The 20,175-nt window shown below is 36.0% G+C and overlaps 1 protein-coding gene across 4 annotated transcripts in view; it reads left to right on the top strand.

Annotated features, from left to right (window-relative positions):
• Positions 1-7,243: 7,243 nt before the first annotated feature.
• metro (membrane palmitoylated protein 7-like protein metro) overlaps positions 7,244-20,175 on the top strand; it is a 104,039-nt gene continuing 91,107 nt past the window's right edge. For all 4 annotated transcript variants that reach the window (XM_089098440.1, XM_089098442.1, XM_089098443.1 and 1 more), the window contains exon 1: positions 7,244-7,380. In XM_089098440.1, coding sequence (XP_088954566.1) covers positions 7,344-7,380 — 37 coding nt within the window. In that variant the 5' untranslated portion in view covers positions 7,244-7,343. The remainder of the gene's footprint in view (positions 7,381-20,175) is intronic.

The raw sequence follows: 20,175 nt of genomic DNA on the forward strand, positions 1-20,175 counted from the left end.
GCAACTCTCCATACGACATTTCTGCCTGCTTTGATACTATCATTAGAGCTCTTTTCTGAGCTTTTTCGATCCTGGCGCTTTGCTCAGTAGTCAGTCCAAAATGCCATACAGGAACTGCATATTCCAGAATTGAGGAAATAAAAGATGTAAACATTCGGAGGAGGTGATCTGGAGGGTCACCATGTATCGACATAAGCTTGAGCATCTGCAGCCCAGCATTCCCCTTTTTTACTAGACTAGATGTGTTTGCTTCCCACTTTAAATCGCTGGTAATAATAACTCCTAAGACTCTATTTTTCCGTACGTTAAGAGGACCAAAGGTAGTTGGTAGAAAATTTGGTTCAGAAGAATTAAATAGTTAAAATTGAAGATTTACTGTCATTTAGTTTCATATTTGAACTGGAAGCTTTAGTCTTCACGTTATCAATTAAAATTTGAGCTTTGCTACATTCATTTGCTTCGCAAATTTCTCCAAGGGTAAGGTCGTCAACATATTTCCGGCGGTCTTCACAATCATTAGCGATATCATTGATCATAACTAGAAAAAGAATAGGAACTAGAATGGTACCTTGAGGTACACCACAAAAATCTGGCTCGGGTTCAGAGAAAGACTTCTTATATTTTGAAATTTGGAACCTATTTATTAAAAAACTGAATCATTTTCACAACAGCAACATTCACTCTAAATTCAATTAAAAGCTTAGAAATTAAAATGTTATGATCAATCAAACCGAAACCCCTTTTAATAATCAATTGTTATTAAGTTTAGCAATTTAGCAGTCTGATCAACATGCTTAAAAATAACATGTAAAAGACTGAATAGATAATGCGATGTTGATGTATTGTTTCTGTTACTATACTGAAGAGGATCAAGTAGGGGTTCATCTTCAGATTTTACCCAATTCACTACAAAACTTTCGTACGTTTGTTGAACAAGGGGGTCAAAGTGATTGGCCTCATTCCATTGAAATTAAGTTCAGTATCTTTTTTAGGGATTGGAGTAAAATACTCCATTTTATATATTTGTGGGTAAACTGAAGAAGTTGAAATGCAATTAAAAATTTGTGTTAGTGGCTTAGTCAATTTGTCAGGACATGCTTTTATAAGTTCAATCGGAATATCTATGGGAGTTATACTAATTCGTTTAAGTTTCTTTATTTCACTAATAACTTGATCCTCAGAAATAATAGGTAAAGGTACGCCATCATGTGGAATTTTCTGATACTCTTGGTTCATTTTATTTACATCAAGACGCAGTAAAGACTAGATTATTCTAGCCAAATGACCATTTAACTGGTTACCAACTGTTTCATCGTTAGAATCTGAACAAAAATCTACACCACTGGGGGATTTTCCACAAATTTGTTTTATTTCAGCCGCAGCTTTTCTTGTCATTTTACGTACTTTGTTGCGGAGCACATTAGCATTTCTTATTTTCCCTTCTTTTCTTAGTTGAATTTTATGCTGAATCAAATCTTTAATTTCTTGGGTTGTGTAGGTACGATCTGTGTTGCACCGCTTGAATGTTTTCTCAGGAAAGCATTCTTCATATTTATTTCTTAATTCATCTTGTAAAAATTTAGCTTTTTCATCAGAGGACTCTAAATTTGCTACCTCATCCCAGGACTCGGATGTAATCCAATTTCCAAATTCTAAGAGACCCCTGTCCGAAAGAGTTCGGTAGGAAACTTTCTCAATGACATATATTACTTTATACGAAGGCAGCGGAGCCCACTTTATCATGTAGTGGTAGCTACTACCAAGGGGAGGTAGGTCTTGAGGTTCATTATAATATTCCGACAAATTTTTGCAAATTACGTCGAGTTTAGTTTTACCTTTGTTTTCAATTCTTAGATTGTTTTTATCACCACTAACGCAAATTCCAACATTCGGGAACTTAGAAGTAATAAAATCAATACAGAAATCTAACTTTTCAGCCAAGACCTTTTTTGGAAAGATGCCACACTAGGTGAGCAATAAAAACACTCCAATAACAATACCAGTTACAGATCTCGGAAGCTTTTTTGGTCGAATCATAATCCAAATCATTTCATCATCGCTCATCAATATTGGGAATCTGCAGAAGGCGCGGCGCCAACTGCTCACGTACGAAACACGCTACACCACCATCTTTCTTATCCAACGGATGATTCTGATGTCTGAGTTTAATAAATTGTTTGTAACCTTGTATTGTAAGATGCTCAGGACTTTATTTATGTACTTCTGTAACTGTATTAATATCAGCTCCGGTTCCATGAACATAACCCTCAAGCTCCCCCATTTGTGAACGTTGAGACTTCCCGTATTTAAAGTAAAAAAAGAAGGAAAATGAAAATGTGATTGAGGGACTTCTTTTTCAACAACTTTACGTTTGCTTACTTTTGTCTGTTTTGGGAAAATCTGTTTAGGCGGGAGAGAGACTTCTAGGTTCATCTAATTCAATAACTAGGCTATCGGATTCATCATGAAAGGCTGCAAAACAGTTACGAGACGGAAACGGTGACCAAGGAGCAGAAAATATATTAGCGTTCGTCTCACTATTTGAAGTTTTAGAAACTCTGCATGGAGTGCTCGTTGGCGCATGCCTTCTTATTTTCAAGCCAATGTGGGTTAAGAAATATCTTTTTCTCTATTCCTCAACAGCTTTCAGAGGAGGGTAAGAACATTATATCATTATTGATGTTTTGACGATAGCTACGGGCACTGCTGCTAATTCTAATCAATTTTTAGGGTAAATTTAGAATTCTTCTTTCAGAAATTTTCCTCATCTTGAAAACTTGGGTTACGCTGATGCATTTATTTGAAAACTTTGCCTTAAAACGTAGCGTTTTCTGGGCCGTCGTTCAAAATGATACGGACGGATTTCTGCAATGTGTAAATGAACCATTATGTCAGAAAACAAACACCAACACCATCTATTGTAAACCAGCAACACCCTAATGCTAATTATAAAAAGAGGAATAATAACATTATTTGATTTTTTTATTTCGTTACTATTGCTTTACATGGCACAAAAGAAGATAACCACTTGTCAAAACGGCACTAAAGTTTATTTTTGTGCTTTTTTAACCAGACCGCATTCTTCATGCTAACTTGTCCCCTTCAAGTTTTCTGTCGCAAAATAAAAAGGTTAAAAAAAATCTGCCCATTTTCATAAATTTCAGATTAAATATAAATAAATTTAAACGGTAAATTTGCAGTTGAGCGGCTATTCTGTAGGAAACATTATGAAACAAAAGGCGTAGCACCGTTAGGTTCCTTACTCTGTGTTTTTTTTTCTGATATAATAGTCGTTAATCTGACAATACACAACACACCCCCCCCCCCAAATGGTCTCAGATATAACCTTAGTAAAATATTTCTCAGTTCTTTCTTTTAAATCTCATGATACGTCATGTATTCGTTGAAATAGGTTTTCTGCATTGTTGACCTTATGAAAACTCATTTTTTAAGCTTTTTTAGACTCGTTAGAAAGTTTATTTTTTAGTGTTTTCTTTTAGCTTTGTTTATATCCTAAGGCTGTATCTGGGACTATCAGAGTTTGGGGAATTGTAAGCAAAACGGATATAATATTAAGAAAGAGCGCAAAATGAAGAATCTAACGGTACTACTCTTTTTGTTTCACACTGCTTGCTTCAGCAGAGCCTCTCAACTGCAAGTGGTAAAATTACCACTAACAATTACCACTAATACCTTAATGACCATCCAAGCAATACTTAGTTAAAATTAATGTTATAAGAAATTGTGTTTCTGCTGCATAAGGCTCCAATTTCCTTGGAAGAAAAGACACAAAAGACAACCAAAGATATTGTTAGCTATCGACCATTCTATGGAGCAGCCAAAAATTATGGGTTATATGTAAGAGAAAGCTGGCGCTAGTGTTGAAAATATCACCCAACTAGTATCTGGTATTTTACCGATTTTTTTTCATATTTTTCAATTGTGTTCCTTCCAGAAACTGTGGTTAGACACTTATTAGTATATGGATTCTGGCAATTACACTAATTTTGCATTATTTTTACACTGTGATAATGCCACGAAACAACATACGCTAGACGATGTTGATGGGTTTTTTTGTTGACACTTGAGCCAGAACCCACACTTGTAAGTTACCCAAACTTATTGAGAACAACCTAAATAGATGTTTAATTATACAAAAAGTTCAATCAAGTTATCATCTTTTATCAAAACGGACAGCATAAGAAAAATTTATTTGGTCTCTAAAAAAAGTTCAACCCTTGCAAGAGATTGAGAAAGATATCTCCGGTGTTTAGGGAAATAATTTCTGCCAAGTAGGCTGCCAAAAAGTACCTTATTACCCCCCTTGTATGTCTTATCACCTTTTGGGTATGTCTTAATGTAGAGAGCGTCAACCATTCAGTAACCGTAGATACTTGTAGGCTATTAACTATCCAATGGAAAAACCTTAATATCTTAATTCTGTTTAACCAAGCACAAAAAAGTAAAATAAAGTGTTTATCTTTATTCAACAGATTACATAAGAAAAACTAGTTTGTTCTCTAAAAAAAGGGTCAGATGTCACAAGAAGTCAGGAGAGATGTTTCATGCCGCCAGGTGAAGTCAAGTCCTCCCGGTAGGACGTCAAAAGTTGTTTTTAGCAGCCCTGTATGAGTTTTCAGGTTTAAGGGAGGAGACATGATCTTAGTTGCTTCGCTCCAAATAGAGTGCTTGAAATATGATGGTTCTTAAAACCTCTATGAAATTTCATCGGTTGTTTTTCCTGCCCACTAGAAATGTTTTCTAATCGTGTTCTTCCATTTTATAGTAAGTATTTCCTTCGGGTTTCATTTGCCCTCGAGTACTAAGCCACTCGAGGGCTAAGTCATGCACTGTCTTTTAAAGTAATAGAGAAGTTGTCAATCTTTTAACTTAATTGCTTGCACTATTGAAAGCGTTTGAGTATATTGTAAGTGTTTTGCCAGTAGGTAAATATTTGATATGTATTGACTCACTTTCAGTACTGACTTATTTGATGTATGGTCATAGGCCAGCAAGAAAATCAGTGCTGCTTTCAGAAACGATACTGCTAAAACTGATTACAGCCAAGTATAAGACTGTAGCAACATGAGTACCAGCACATATTGGAATTAGGGGAAATGAGCAGGCAGATAAGCTGGCAAAATGGGGTGCTAGGTAAGGGGAAAATTTAGTATGTCAGTATTCAGTGAATGATTTCTTATGTTATTATAATAAGTCACTAAAATAGAAGGAGAAAGAGGTTTTTGGTCAAAAGTCTCAGAATCGGATCCTTGATTTGTATGACTATGGTACCCCACCTCCTGATCTATGCCACCCAGTCAGACACCTGGCTATCAGTATATTCAGGCTCAAAACAGGCCATGCTCGAATTAGGAGTGTTTTATTTAAATAAAAGTCAGTAGATTGTCCATTATGTGGGGTCTGCAATGTAGAAGAGGATGTTAGGCCTGTTTTAATGTATTGTAAAAAGTATTAGACACAGAAATTGCCATTGAAAAATTATTGCCTAAAGTATTTTGGTGCATTCACAGGCACCACCATGGGCTAGGGAAAAATCTGTGGAAGTATTAGGCCTTTTTATTGTAGATACTAAGCTACACTTAGGGCTGTAATATGTATTGATAATTGTATATATTAATATTGTTGCACATTATTTTAATATTGTACATTTAAATTAGTGGTATATATATGTATGAGTATGTGTATATATTGCAAGCTAAGTTCATCAGTTTAAATTGTCATATCAGCCAGTTGTGTTTGAATTGTAAATATGGAGGCTCAAATATGACATCATTAGACCAAGTTGAATATAGCTTGCCATTAATTTAATGGATTTTGCCTTTAGACTCTTCAAAACCCCTCTCTAACCACACTGACAAAAGCAAGATGGCTATTTAAATTATTTGCCCCTTGGTCATGACAGAACAACAGCCGGACAGCTGAATTTTGACCTGGAGTACCTTTCACCCCTAAGGGCTCTGATGAAATTGAGGAGACATGCACAATGGGCAGCCTGCCCAGGATTGCATGAAAAAAACAAAAACAACAACAAAGCCACTACGCAATTTTCGTCTCTTCCTCTTCTACTTTTTTTCTTTTTCCTCTTTTATTATTGACAAGTAGGTAAAATCACAGAAAACACTAAATCTTGGTTAAACAAGAAATTAGTATGCAACAACCACTAGAAAACTTCCGCTTTAGAAATTACTGACAAAGGCCTAGACAAGTTTAATGGTGCTTCAGAGAAGTTTAGATGAGGTCAAACACTATATATTAAGAAACAAGGTTGGTAAATATTACATTGAAGAAACAAAAATGATTTCAATTCCTGTTGGGCAGAACGTAAACCTTGCTGTTTAAAATAATTACGCTTGGAGAACTGATCATCCTGATAGGTTCATTTAAATTTATATTTAAATATAAAATTATATTTAAATTATCATTTAAATTTATTTATTATTTAATTCAATGATAGGCTCATTTAAATGCATTCAGTAAATTTTTCAATGAAAGCTATGCATCTGAGACGCTTGGAATCCTTATGATAAAAAAATGGAACAGTTAAAATCAGTTGAATTTTACATAAACGTCTTTTTATGTTCTATTATGTATTATGTTCATCTGTTTAATGTTCTATAAACGTCTGTTTAGGTAGGAATATTCTGTTGAATATTCCTACCTGGCTACTAAGTGGTTGCTACATCTCTGCTGCTTTGCACTTCAAAATAGAAACTTGCCCAAAAACATTAAGGCAGTCAAATCTGATTTAAAGGTTCCTTACTTTCCTTTTTCAGTTTTCCTCCACTTTGGTTTTTAGAGAAGCTTGAAACCTAAGTAACCAGGTAACAAATTTGATACTAAATCTTTTTTTACTTAAGTGCTGCCTAAAGTCTTGGGCATCATCATGGCAATTAGATGGGTATTTATGTTGTGGGAAATGGAATTAGCGATACAAGCGAAAATATGCTGAACCATACGGAATTTATGGGAAAACACATAAGAGAAATCACAAGGTTTCAAAAGGCTCCCTCAGCCCCTTCCACTTCGAGCTTACCTAGTATTATACTGATAAGATTTGAAAATTCTGAAATCTTCTATAAGGAATAGAGTTAAACAGAACATCTTCTTCATTGTAGTGTTTAGTGAAATTTTGTTGCACAGAAGTATTTTGAGATTTGGTTTATTTAATAACAAAACGCGAATCAAGTTTTCGCAACAAAACTCACAAAAAAGAATGGCAATGTACAAAAGAAGCGAAAAATTTTAAAAGTTAATATCGATTTTTGAGTGAATGAGTTGTTAATCAGCAGACTAGGAGTCAGTCAATATTATAAAATCCTGTAATGACAGCTGCATCAATTGAAAGTTCTAATGAGAAAGGTAAAAATCTTCTGATAATTGCCTAGGCCTAAGTATTCTGGTAAATTTTGCTCATGGGACAGATAGGCTATTTAGGCTAGGCTAATAAAATTCTAGTATAGCTACTTTTGGCTATCTTGGAAAGGGGTTAGGTTAGGGAAATGAAAATTTCAGGCATGGGCATAGGGAGGGGGGCATCTGCCCCCCCTAACCTTCAAATTTACATTAGATAGCCTATGGCTGAAAAAGCACTTGATAAAAGGCCCTCCATCACACTATCAACTGCCCCCCCTAGACAATATGCTGCCTACACCCATGATTTCAGGTATGGATCTACAGACTAAAGTATGGCCTGGGAAGGTATTTTGAAGTGCCTACCTCCATTCCTCCCCCTGTACATAATACAGATTTGGCTATTGTATATTACCCGGGTCATAATTAGGGGGGGGCAAGGGGTACAGTTGTCCCCCTGCAATAATATGGATCAAAAAGGTAAAAGTCTACTTTAGCTACTTTTGGCTATCTTGGAAAAGAGTTAGGTTAAGAAAATGAAACTTTGAGGGATGGGTCTACAGACCAAAGTATGTCTCAGGAAGGTATTTTGAAGTACCTACCTCCACTCCTTCTCCCTCTAGTGGGTCCTAAAATTTGCCTACCTGATAGGTCTATACCTATTGAAGTCTTGACACAGCAACATTTTATTTTAATTTTCAGTTATCTGTTTTTTTTTCTCAGGCCTTAGTTCTGAAACTCCAATTCCTGTTATTTGTGTAGAATTTTAAGCCATACATACATACACACATGTGTGTTTGAAAACCAGTGGCCATATAGGCCTACACATTTTAAGTTTTAAGCCATATTAATATATTTTTTTTCAAAATTCAGGAAATATATTTGCATATCTTTAAAACCTTATTAATTGGGACTGAGCAAAGTTGTGAAGTTCAAAGCAATTTTGTTGTACTTCATTTAAGCAGAAGATCTATTTTGCAAGGTTTTACTTTTATAACACATGGATTTTTAAAGGTCATCCAAGGTCAGGGCCCTCTAGAGGGAGAAGTAGTGGAGGTAGTTACTTCAAAATACCTTTCTGGGACATACTTTAGCCTATAGACCCATCCCTGAAAGTTTCATTTTCCTAACCTAACCCCTTTCCAAGATAGTCAAAAGTAGCTAAAGTAGAATTTTGCTGATAAAAAATTATCATATATCCAATGCCCCTTGACTTTCAAGATATGGACCCCTCTTGCAATCCCTCCCCCCAATTAAAATGCTGGAGATTTGCACTTTTACATTACTACTTGTTTTTTGCTCATATTTCATCCTATATTACTTTTATAAGCATAAATCTATGCTTACCATAAGAAATTTCAGCTTTTCCTTGTCTGTGGCAGATCCAGAGGGAGGGGGGGGGCAAGGGGGGTCCCCCCCCCATTAACATAGTCTAATGTAGTGTAATTTACTTAATTAACACAAGTTTGTGCTAATTAAACTTGCTCCTAATGCAAGTTTATTGGATCAACCTATTTTGCTCCCCCTAAAAAAAAACTGGATCTGCCCTTGTTCCTTGTTATAGGGTAAAAAACTAGTAACCAATTGAGAAAAATTACATAAGACTAAAACCCTCACATCTTGTTACCAAAGAGGAATTGAGAAGAATTGTATATATCAGAGAAAAGCCAAAAAATCTAAGCTATACAACAATATTATTATTACTAAAATTGTTTGAGATCAAACATCTGAAATTATTAGTTTATTGACTTACTTACAAAGACCTCTTTTTGGAAATACCAATTATCCTATTTTGATGTATATATCCTTTTAGTGTTTCAGTTTTATTCACATATCAATAAAAAGCTGACTTTCTTCTGATTTTAAAAAGGTAACTTTTATTGTTTGATATTTAATCAATAAATCACAAATATTAAGTATAATTTTTTCTTTTCAATTGCTTGTCAAAACAGAGACAACATTTTTAATTTATACTGACAAATTATTAGTGAAAATTGAGTGGTCCAAAAACCCATTGCTATTTTTCTGGAATGCCAAAGAAAAGTTGTCTTTTCAAAAAAGAGGTCTTTTACCCTAGTAAACTTAAACTCATTAATTATTACCATAATATATTAACATTTTTGCCATAATGTGACATACTCTCACATATACTGAAAATCTAGTCTTCTAATTTGACAAAGATTGTAATTAGCCTACCTAGTTCCTTGAGGGTAGGCCTAGTTCAGTACTATATCAAAACTGATTTTGAGATAGGCCTATTGAAATGTCAAAACTGGCATAAAAGTGATTTTTAGATACAGTTTTGAAAATGCTTAGAGATAAAAAAAAATGTCAGGATCAAAATTAGAAGATAAATTATGTCATGGTAAATTCTTTTCAAGTTGCCTTCAACTAAAAAGTTTTCAAAATTTCACCACAGCACCAAGTTGACAGCTACACACACTCCACCCCTATCTATTCAAAGCTTCTCTCTTTACACCCTCTCAGGAAGTCCCTGTTTCCCCTAAATAATTCCTCTTGACATCCTCCTACCCTAACCACAGATGTCCTACTTTTTATTTAACCCTAGATGGTAGGCCAAAGAGGACAATCTATCATTCTTCATCTACAGAGTATGCCCTACCTGTCTCAACCTTTCTCTCATTATAGCTCTAGAAAGCAGGATTGAACCACACTTTGTCCAGTCTACTGTTTGAAATACAGTAAGTCAGCTTAGTACCCAGAACTATATGTAGGCAAGTTTTCTGAAAACACCTAGGAGATCTTCATCCCCTTTTTGGAGCACACATGCTTAAGATCCATATTCTACCACTGTAGCTTCCAATATTCTAAACTTGGTTTCAGACTTATCTTCCTATTCTTCCAACAAAATGGCTGTCTCTAAACTTTGATTGAATGTTTTCAGGGAAATGGTGGGCATGAGAGTGGGGGGGGGGTAATTACTCTCCACTCACCTTTGACTATTAAAAAGGGCATTTTTCTATCAAATGAGCCCTTTTTGAAATTTCTACCACAACTTTCTATATAAACTTTATATGCCCCCAGGGCTTAACTTACAACCCTTGCACTGAAGGCTCTGAGGGGGTTATCATCCTAAAAGACATTTCAAGAACTGTCAACTATGTTGAACAAAATGGTGAGCGTGAGAGGGGTGTTAGTCTCTCTCCAATCAGTTTCAACTATTAAAAAAGGCACTAGCTCTTTCAATTTCCAATTGAATGAGCCCTTTTGAAGTTTCTATGACAACACTTTCAGTAAAAACCTTATATGCCCCCAGGGCATAATTTACAACCCTTGTCCCAAGGGCTTTGGGGGGGAGGGGTTGTCATCCTTAAAGACCTAATTTCCATAACTTTCAACTACATTGAACAAAATGGCTATCTAAAAATTTTGATTGGATGTGTTTGTGGAAAAGGTTGATGTGAGAGGGGGGTCAATTACTCTCCACTCACTTTCAACTATTAAAAGGGCAATTTCAATTTCCAAACAAATGAGCCCTTTTTGAAATTTTTACAACAACTTTCAATGTAAACCTTATATGCTCCCAGGGCATACAACCCTTGCACTGATGGCTCTGAGGGGTTATCATCCTAAAAGACCTAATTCCCAGAATTTTTGACTATGTTCAATAAAATGGATGTCTCAAAATTTTGATTGGATGTGTTTGGGGAAATAGTGGGTGTGAGAGGCAGGTTAGTTGCCCTTCAATCACTTTTGACAATCAAAAGGGCACTAGCCCTTTCAATTTTCAATTGAATGAGTCCTTTTTGATGTTTTTACAACAATGCTTTCTATAAAAACCTTACATGCTCCCAGGGCATAACTTACAACCTTTGCCCTGAGGGCTGTGGGGGGATTGGTTGTCATCTTTAAAGACCTAATTTCCAAACTTTCAACTATGTTGATTATAATAGCTACCTACAATTTTTGATTGGATGTGTTTGGGGAAAAGGTGGGCATGAGAGGGGGGTTAGTTGCCCTCAAATCACTTTGAACTATTAAAAAGGGCACTAGCCCTTTGAATTTCTAATCAAATGAGCCCTTTTTCAAGTTTCTATGACAAAGATTTCAATTAAAACCTTATATGTGCCCAAGGCATACCTTGCCCTGAAGACTGTGGGGGGAGTGTCCTGCTCAAAGGTATAATTTCCTGAACTTTGAACTGCATGGAACAAAATGACTATTTCAAAATTTTGATTGGATATGTTTGGGGAAATGGTGGGCATGTAAGGGATGTTAGTTGTCTTCCAATCACTTTTGACTATTAAAAAAGGCACTAGCCATTTCAATTTCCAATCAAATGGGCTCTTTTTGAAGTTTCTATGACAATGTGTTCTATAAAAACCTTATATGCCCCCAGGGCATAACTTACAACCATTGCCCTGAGGGTTTTGGGGGAGTGTCCTCCTCAAACACATAATTTCAATCTGGAAATCAACAACACTGAACAAAATGGCCTTCTAAAAATTTTGATGGGATGTGTTTGGGGAAAAGGTGGACGAGAGAGGGGGGTTAGTTGCACTCAAAGCAGTTTCGACTATTAAAAAGGGCACTAGACCTTTGAATTTCCAATCAAATGAGCCATTTTTCAAGTTTCTACAACAAAGATATCAATAAAAACTTATATGCCTCCAGGGCATAACTTATAACCCTTGCCCTGAAGACTGTGGGGGGAGTGTCCTACTCAAAGGTATAATTTCCTGAACTTTAAACTGCGTGAAACAAAATGGCTATCTCAAAATTTTGATTGGATGTGTTGGGAAAATTGTTGGCATGGAAGGGTGTTAGTTGCCTTCTAATTACTTTTAACTATTAAAAAGGGTACTAGTTATTTCAATTTCCAATCAAATGAGCCCTTTTTGAAGTTTCTACAACAACACATTCTATAAAAACCTTATATGCCCCCAGGGCATAGCTTACAACCCTTGCCCTGAGGTCTGTGGGGGCGATGGGTTGTCATCCTCAAAGACCTAATTTCCAAACTTTCAACTATGTTGAATAAAATAGCTACCTAAAATTTTTGATTGGATGTGTTTGGGGAAAAGGTAGGCATGAGAGGGGGGTTAGCTGCCCTCAAATCATTTTGAACTATTAAAAAGGGCACTAGCCCTTTGAATTTCTAATCAAATGAGCCCTTTTTCAAGTTTCTATGACAAAGATTTCAATTAAAACCTTATATGTGCCCAAGGCATACCTTGCCCTGAAGACTGTGGGGGGAGTGTCCTGCTCAAAGGTATAATTTCCTGAACTTTGAACTGCATGGAACAAAATGACTATTTCAAAATTTTGATTGGATATGTTTGGGGAAATGGTGGGCATGTAAGGGATGTTAGTTGTCTTCCAATCACTTTTGACTATTAAAAAAGGCACTAGCCATTTCAATTTCCAATCAAATGGGCTCTTTTTGAAGTTTCTATGACAATGTGTTCTATAATAACCTTATATGCCCCCAGGGCATAACTTACAACCATTGCCCTGAGGGTTATGAGGGAGTGTCCTCCTCAAAAACATAATTTCTATATGGAAATCAACAACGCTGAACAAAATGGCCTTCTAAAAATTTTGATTGGCTGTGTTCGGGGAAAAGGTGGGCGAGAGAGGGGGGTTAGTTGCCCTCAAACCACTTTCGACTATTAAAAAGGGCACTAGACCTTTGAATTTCCAATCAAATGAGCCATTTTTCAAGTTTCTACAACAAAGATATCAATAAAAACTTATATGCCTCCAGGGCATAACTTATAACCCTTGCCCTGAAGACTGTGGGGGGAGTGTCCTACTCAAAGGTATAATTTCCTGAACTTTAAACTGCGTGAAACAAAATGGCTATCTCAAAATTTTGATTGGATGTGTTGGGAAAATTGTTGGCATGGAAGGGTGTTAGTTGCCTTCTAATTACTTTTGACTATTAAAAAGGGTACTAGTTATTTCAATTTCTAACCAAATGAGCCCTTTTTGAAGTTTCTACAACAACACATTCTATAAAAACCATATATGCCCCCAGGGTATAACTTACAACCCTTTCCCTGAGGGCTGTGAAGGGGTTTTCATCCTCAAAGACCTAATTTACAGAACTTAAAACTACATAAAAAAATGGCTATCTAAAAATTTTGATTGGATATGTTTGGGGAAAAGGTGGGCATGAGAGGGAGGTAAGTTGCCCTCTAATCACTTTTGACTATTAAAAAGGGCCCTAGCTTTTAGAATTTCTAATCGAATGAATTTTTTTTGAAGTTTCTACAACAACACCTTCTATAAAAACCTTATATGCCCCCAGGGCATAACTTACAACCCTTCCCCTGAAGGCTGTGGGGAGTGTCCTCCTCAAAAACATAATATCTATGTGGAAATTAACTATGATGAACAAAATGTCTATCTTAAAATTTTGATTGGATGTCTTTCGGGAAATGGTGGGCGTGGAAGGGGTGTTAATTGCCTTCTAATCACTTTTGACTATTAAAAAGGGCACAAGCCACTCCAATTTCCAATTGAATGAGCTCTTTTCGAAGTTTCTATGACAACTTCATCAATACAAAGTGCCCTGCTCTAAAAAAAAATAAAAAAAATAATACATTATGCCAACATTGTTCTTATATGCCCTCAGGACATAACTCAGAACCCTTGCCCCAAGGGTTGTGGGGGACTGTCCTCCTCAAAAACATATTTTCTATCTGGAAATCAACTATGCTGAACAAAATGGCTATCTTAAAATTTGGATTGGATGTGTTTGGGGGAATGATGGGCGTGGGGGGGGGGCTAGTTGCCCTCCAATCGCTTTTGACTATTAAAAAGGGCGCTAGCCACTCCAATTTCCAATCGAATCAGTCCTTTTTGAAGTTTCTACGACAACTTCAATATGAAGTGCCTGGGTATGGAAAAAAAATAATATATTGTGCCAACATTGTTCTTTATTTAGGCAGCGCAATTGCGCTGCCTATGATATGTAATTGGCCTAATGCCAGTTACCCTGCTTTAAATCTTGCTACATCCTATTTTTGATGTTCTAATCTTTGCTAAATTCGCCAGGGTTATCCTCAAATTATTTAAAATTTTTTGTCAAGAGTTTTAATTAGTAGATCTAAACAGAATTTTAATTAATAGATCTAACTGAAAACCAATTTTATTACAAATATTTTCTTTTGTACTTAATGTTGAAAATAAACATCGAAAATATAGTAAAATTTTGAACTGATGAGCTTTCAGCAATTAATATCATTATACATCAAATATTCAGTTTAATTTATTAGTTCTTTCTAAAGTTGTTCAAGACGAATATAATTTCACCACAAACAAGAGTTTTGATGCTGCCCTCTTACTTAACTGTAAATAAAAACCAAAAGCCTACTGTGTTATTGCCGCTTCACTGAAAACGAATTATATTACAAATATTTTCTTTTCCAGTTCTTACAGCATTGAAAATAAAAATAAAATTAGAGTTAAATAAATTTCTTGTACTGATGGATCTTTCAACAACTAATATATCAAATATTCAATTTGATGTTGTTTATACTTTCCAAGACTGTTCAAGACGCATATAGTTGTCAGTAAAGCGCCAATGACACAGTAGGTTTTAGACTTTTACAGTGAGAGAAGGTGGCAATACACAATCTCTTGTTTGTAGTGATTTTTGTTTGTTTCAAGCTTGATTTGCATAGGCCTTAGTTTAACTCGTTTTAAAATTTATTTATTAATTTACATTAATATCTATTGTATGTTTGTTTGCATTGATTGTTTATTTAATTTCTGTTTGTTTTGAGTTTCATTTATACTTCAATAGCAAAATATTTTTTTTCGTTTCAAGCTTGATTTTCATATTCAATCTAAGATCTATTAAGATTGCTTTAAGACCAATTTTTTCGTTTATATTATTACTTGTTGTAGTTTTTTCCCTATGATTGTTTTTTAAATTTCTGTTGGTGTGGGTTTCATTTATTCTTTAATAGTGATTTCTGGTCGTTTTGAGTTTGAATTTTAACATGTATTTTTATCTGCTGAGCTTAAGTTTAAAGTGGCCTTTACTTTTCTTTGAAAAACTTGTTTTATGGAAAGTTTTTTTTTAATGAATTTTTGATCGTTTTGATTGCAAAAAGTTTCAAATTTTTAAAAATTCCTTATTTCAAAATTAAACTTAAAAAAAAAATCAAATGTTCATCAAAGTATCAAAACTGGTATCAAAGTAACAATATCAAAGTGAAAAAGTTTGTCCCCTTTGAAATGAGCCCCCTTTGAAGTTTATACAACGACCCCTTCTATATGAAGTGTGTCCTAGAAAAAAATAAATGAAGTGTGGGGGGGGAGGCTAGCTGCCCTCTGATCGCTTTTTACTCTTAAAAATTGAATTACAGCTTTCAATTTCCAATCAAATGAGCCCTCTATGAAGTTTATACAAGCACACCTTCCATAACAACAATATTTGCCCCCAGGGCATAACTTACAACGCCTGCCCTTGGGCCCTGGGGGGGGGGGCTGTGTTGACACCAGAGTTTTTATCTGAACTATATGAAGTGCGTCTAGGAAAAAAATAAATGGAGTGTGGGGGAGGCTAGTTGCCCTCGGATATGTTTGACTCCCCAATCAAATGAGATCTCTATGAAGTTTATACGAGCATCCCTTTCATAAGAACCATACATGCCCCTAGGGCATAACTTAGAACATCTTCTATCGGGCCCTGGGGAATCGTATTGACACCGGAGTTTTTCTTATCCCATGTTTGAACTATTTTATTTTTAACTAAATGTCTATCTCAAAATTTTCATCAGATGGGTTTGGAGAAAGAAGGCGTGGGGCGGGGGGGGGCTAGTCGCCCTAGGATCTCTTCTGACTATTAAAACGTGAACTCGAACTTTCAATTTCCAGTCAAATGAGCCCTCTGAAGTTTATATGAGTATCCCTTTCATTAAGAACCATATATGCCCCAGGGTATAACTTACAACGCCTGTCCCTGGACCCTGGGGGTTGTGTCAACACCTGAGTTTTTGTTATTTGACTTTTGAACAATTTTTAACTTAATGGCTGTCTCAAAATCTTTATCGGATGTATTCGGGAAAAAAGGGGCGTGGGGGGGGGGGCTAGTTGCCCTCCAATATCTTTTGATAACTGAACTAGAACTTTTAATTTCCAATCAAAGTAGCCCTCTCTGAAGTTTTTACGTGCAACCCTTCCATAAGAACCATATATTCCCCTAGGGCGTAACTTACAACACCTGCCCGCGAGCCCTGGGGGGCTATATCGAACCCGGAGTTTTTGTTATATGGAATTTGAACTATTTTTTAAAAAAAATGGATGTCTCAAAGTTCTTATCAAATGGATTTGAGAAAAAAAGGGCGTGGAGAGGGAGGATAAGTGCTCTACAATCTCTTTTGTCTCTTAAAAAGTGAACTAGAACTTTGAATTTCCAATCAAATAAGCCCTCTTTGAAGTTCATACGAGCATCACTTCAATAAGAACCATATATGCCCCCAGAGCATAACTTACAACGCCTGCCCCCGGGCCCTGGGGGGTTGTGTCGACACTGAAGATTTGGTTATATGATCTTTGAACTATTTTTAACAAAATAGCTATCTCAAAATTTTTATCGGATACATTTGGGAGAAAAGGTCATGGCTGGGGGGGGGGGCTGGCTACCCTCCAATATCTTTTGATGCTTAAAAAGTGAACTAGAACTTTCAATTTCCAATCAAATGAGCCCTCTCTGAAGTTTATACAAGCATTCCTTCCATAAGAACCATATATGCCCGGAGGGCATAACTAATAACCCTTGCCCTGAAGACCTTGGGAGGGAGTGTCAAGCTCAAAGATATAATTTCCAGAGCTTTAAACTACGTTGAACAAAATGGCTATCTCAAAATTTTGATTGGATGTGTTTGGGGAAATGCTGGGCGTGGAAGGGGTGTTATTTGCCTTCCAATCACTTTCGACCATTAAAAAGGGCACTAGCCCTTTGAATTTCCAACCGAATGAGCCGCTTTTGAAGTTTCTACGATAACACTTTCTATAAAAACCTTATATGACCCCAGGGCATAACTTACAACTCTTGCCCTGAGGGCTGGGGGGAGGAGGGGTTGTCAACTTCAAAGACCTAATTTCCAGAATTTTCAACCACGTCGAACAAATGACTATCTCAAAATTTTGATTGGATGCGTTTGGGGAAAAAGTGGGCATGAGAGGGGGGTTAGTTGTCCTCCAATCAATTTCGAGTATTAAGAACGGCACTAGCCATTTCAATTTCCAATTAAATGAGCCCTTTTTGAAGTTTCTACAACAACGCTTTCTATAAAAACCTTATATGCCCCAGGGCATAACTTAAAACCCTTCCCCTGAAGGCTGTGGGGGAGTGTCCTCCTCAAAAACATTATATCTATGTGGAAATTAATTACGTAGAACAAAATGGCTGTCTCAAAATTTTGATTGGATGTGTTTGAGAAATGGTTGGCGTAGAAGGGGTGTTTGTTGCCTTCCAATCACTTTTGACCCTTAAATAGGGCACTAGAACTCTCGATTTGCAATCGAATGAGCCCCATTTGTAGTTTTTACGACGACCCTTCCATATGAACTGCCTTTTTGAAGTTTTTACGACAAAGCTTTCTATAAAAATCTTATATGCCCCCACATAAAGAAAGAAAAACGAGCAAAAACCCTTGCCCTGAGGGCGGTGGGGGAGTGTCCTCCTCAAAAACATGATTTCTATCTGGAAATCAACTACGCTGAACAAAATGGGTATCTCAAAATTTTGGTTGGATGTGTTTGGGGAACTGGTGGGCGTGGAAGGGGTGTTAGCTGCCTTCCAATTACTTTTGACCTTCAAAAAAGGCACTAGAACTCTCGATTTCCAATCGAATGTGTTCCCTTTGAAGTTTCTAATGAAGACCCCTTCCATATGAAGTGTCTCTGGGAAAAAAAATAAGTAAATAATAAAACATTGGAGCCGTATGGCCTTTAGTATAGGCAATGCTATAGCGTTGCCTCTGATAGACATACTAATGTCTTATTTTTGCTGGCCGAGGTTTACTGCGGGATATGTGGAAATTTATTTACCTGTAAATTAAGAAACTTTATGCCCTCCATTAACCGGCTATAAAACCAAGACTGGCTTTCATATAAAACTGATTCTAAAGTATTTTTTTTTAAGTTTTAAAATGCTTGGAAGGCAATTGAGGAAGGATTGACCCCTCCTGATTTTAGGCCTCCTCCTTGATTTAAGTTTCTTTTAATTTTCACTGAAAAATACTAATATTGTTTAAAAGAAATTACAATGTTGACATCTTATATTTTTTAAAGTAAATTCTGTTTTTATGTCCCCTCTATTCTATCGAATATCGCTATTGTTTTAAACATTATTTTTTTGTCTGATTTGATCAACTTGTGCACTGGTTTTGTAAGATATGCTTTATAAGCTCCAAACAAACTTGGTTTTCTCATAAGATTGGTTTCAAAGCAATTTCCATACCAAACATCAACACTTAAAAGATACCAGGAGTAGCACTTCAGCATTGTAAAGAGCCATATGCTACTATGTAATATTCTTTTTTCCAGAACCACTTCCTACTGAAAGGGGTTTGGCTGTTGAAACTTTAGAAGGGGCTCAATGGATTGGAAAAGTGCTAGAACCTTCTTTTAGAGAATAAAAATGACCAGAACACAATCAGAACCCCTTCCACGTCCTTCTTAGCTGCTGTCTCCCCAAAGACATCTGATCAAATTTTGAGATAACCATTTTGTTCAAAATAGTTTGAAGGTCGAAAAACTATGCCTCTGGGGGTGCTATGACACTCATATCCTAGAGTAAGGGCTGTAAGCTATGTAAGCTTCCCATTGTTTACACATAGTATTCGTTAGTGGTAAAGGGGGGGGCTTTTTGATCCTGGTTACTATCAGAAAGGAAACATTCAGTACATGATTTTTGAGTACATGCAAATGAGTCACCAGTCACCCCTCACAAAGTTTTTCTAGTTAGAATTTTCTAAGGATTCAGGAAGTGAAACATTCAACTTAGGGCTTGGAGATCAGTGGATGCAATATGTATATCAAATAACCCCGGTTGCAAATCCTTGGCGACTGAAAACACCTGCATGAAAAAACCATTGTACAATCAAAGACTTGCTAGTATTTCTGGAAGACAAATTTGACCAAGTTAATTCTAAATTAATTCAAAAAATGATTTCCACAAAAAAGTTTTGCAATGAAAAGTACAGAGCTCCATTAAAACAAAAATGAGCAGAAATAAAGTCAAATAATCTTCCAAGCCTAAAAGTACCACAAATCACCATCAATAAATAAATGAAACCCAAAAACGAATAAAATGTCAATAAATAACCAAGTCAAACTCAAAACCATCAAAATTAGGGCCGACAACCCCCATGGCTTCTCAAGACCAGAACATAATTTGCACTTTACTGAAAAAAAAACAACAAAAAACAAATGACCGTGTATATTTTGTTTAATGTACATATGCTACCACTTTCTTAATGTTTTAATGATTTTTTATATATTAAAGTAAAAAAAGTGAAAACATTTAAATTGTATTTTGTTTTCAGTAAAGTGCAAATTTTGTCCTGGTCTTGGGAAGGCATGAGGGTTTTCAGCCCTACTCGTATTAATTTCTGCCATAAGTTAGGTAATTTGTTCATTATTTTCATATAGTAGGCTATATGTTATTGAGAAAGGTACCCATTTTTGAACTTTACTTTTCAAAAAGACGAAGGGCATTTAAGTGAGCCTTCCAGAGAATGTTGAGGGGAGTGTTGAACTAAATCAAAACACGTTATGTGTATGCAGATTATCAAAAGGGCGTAACTCAGGAATGACTGG

Source organism: Artemia sp. Qi Xiang Cuo, chromosome 12, assembly GCF_049724085.1.
Source record: "Artemia sp. Qi Xiang Cuo chromosome 12, ASM4972408v1, whole genome shotgun sequence".
NCBI lineage: Eukaryota > Metazoa > Arthropoda > Branchiopoda > Anostraca > Artemiidae > Artemia > Artemia sp. Qi Xiang Cuo.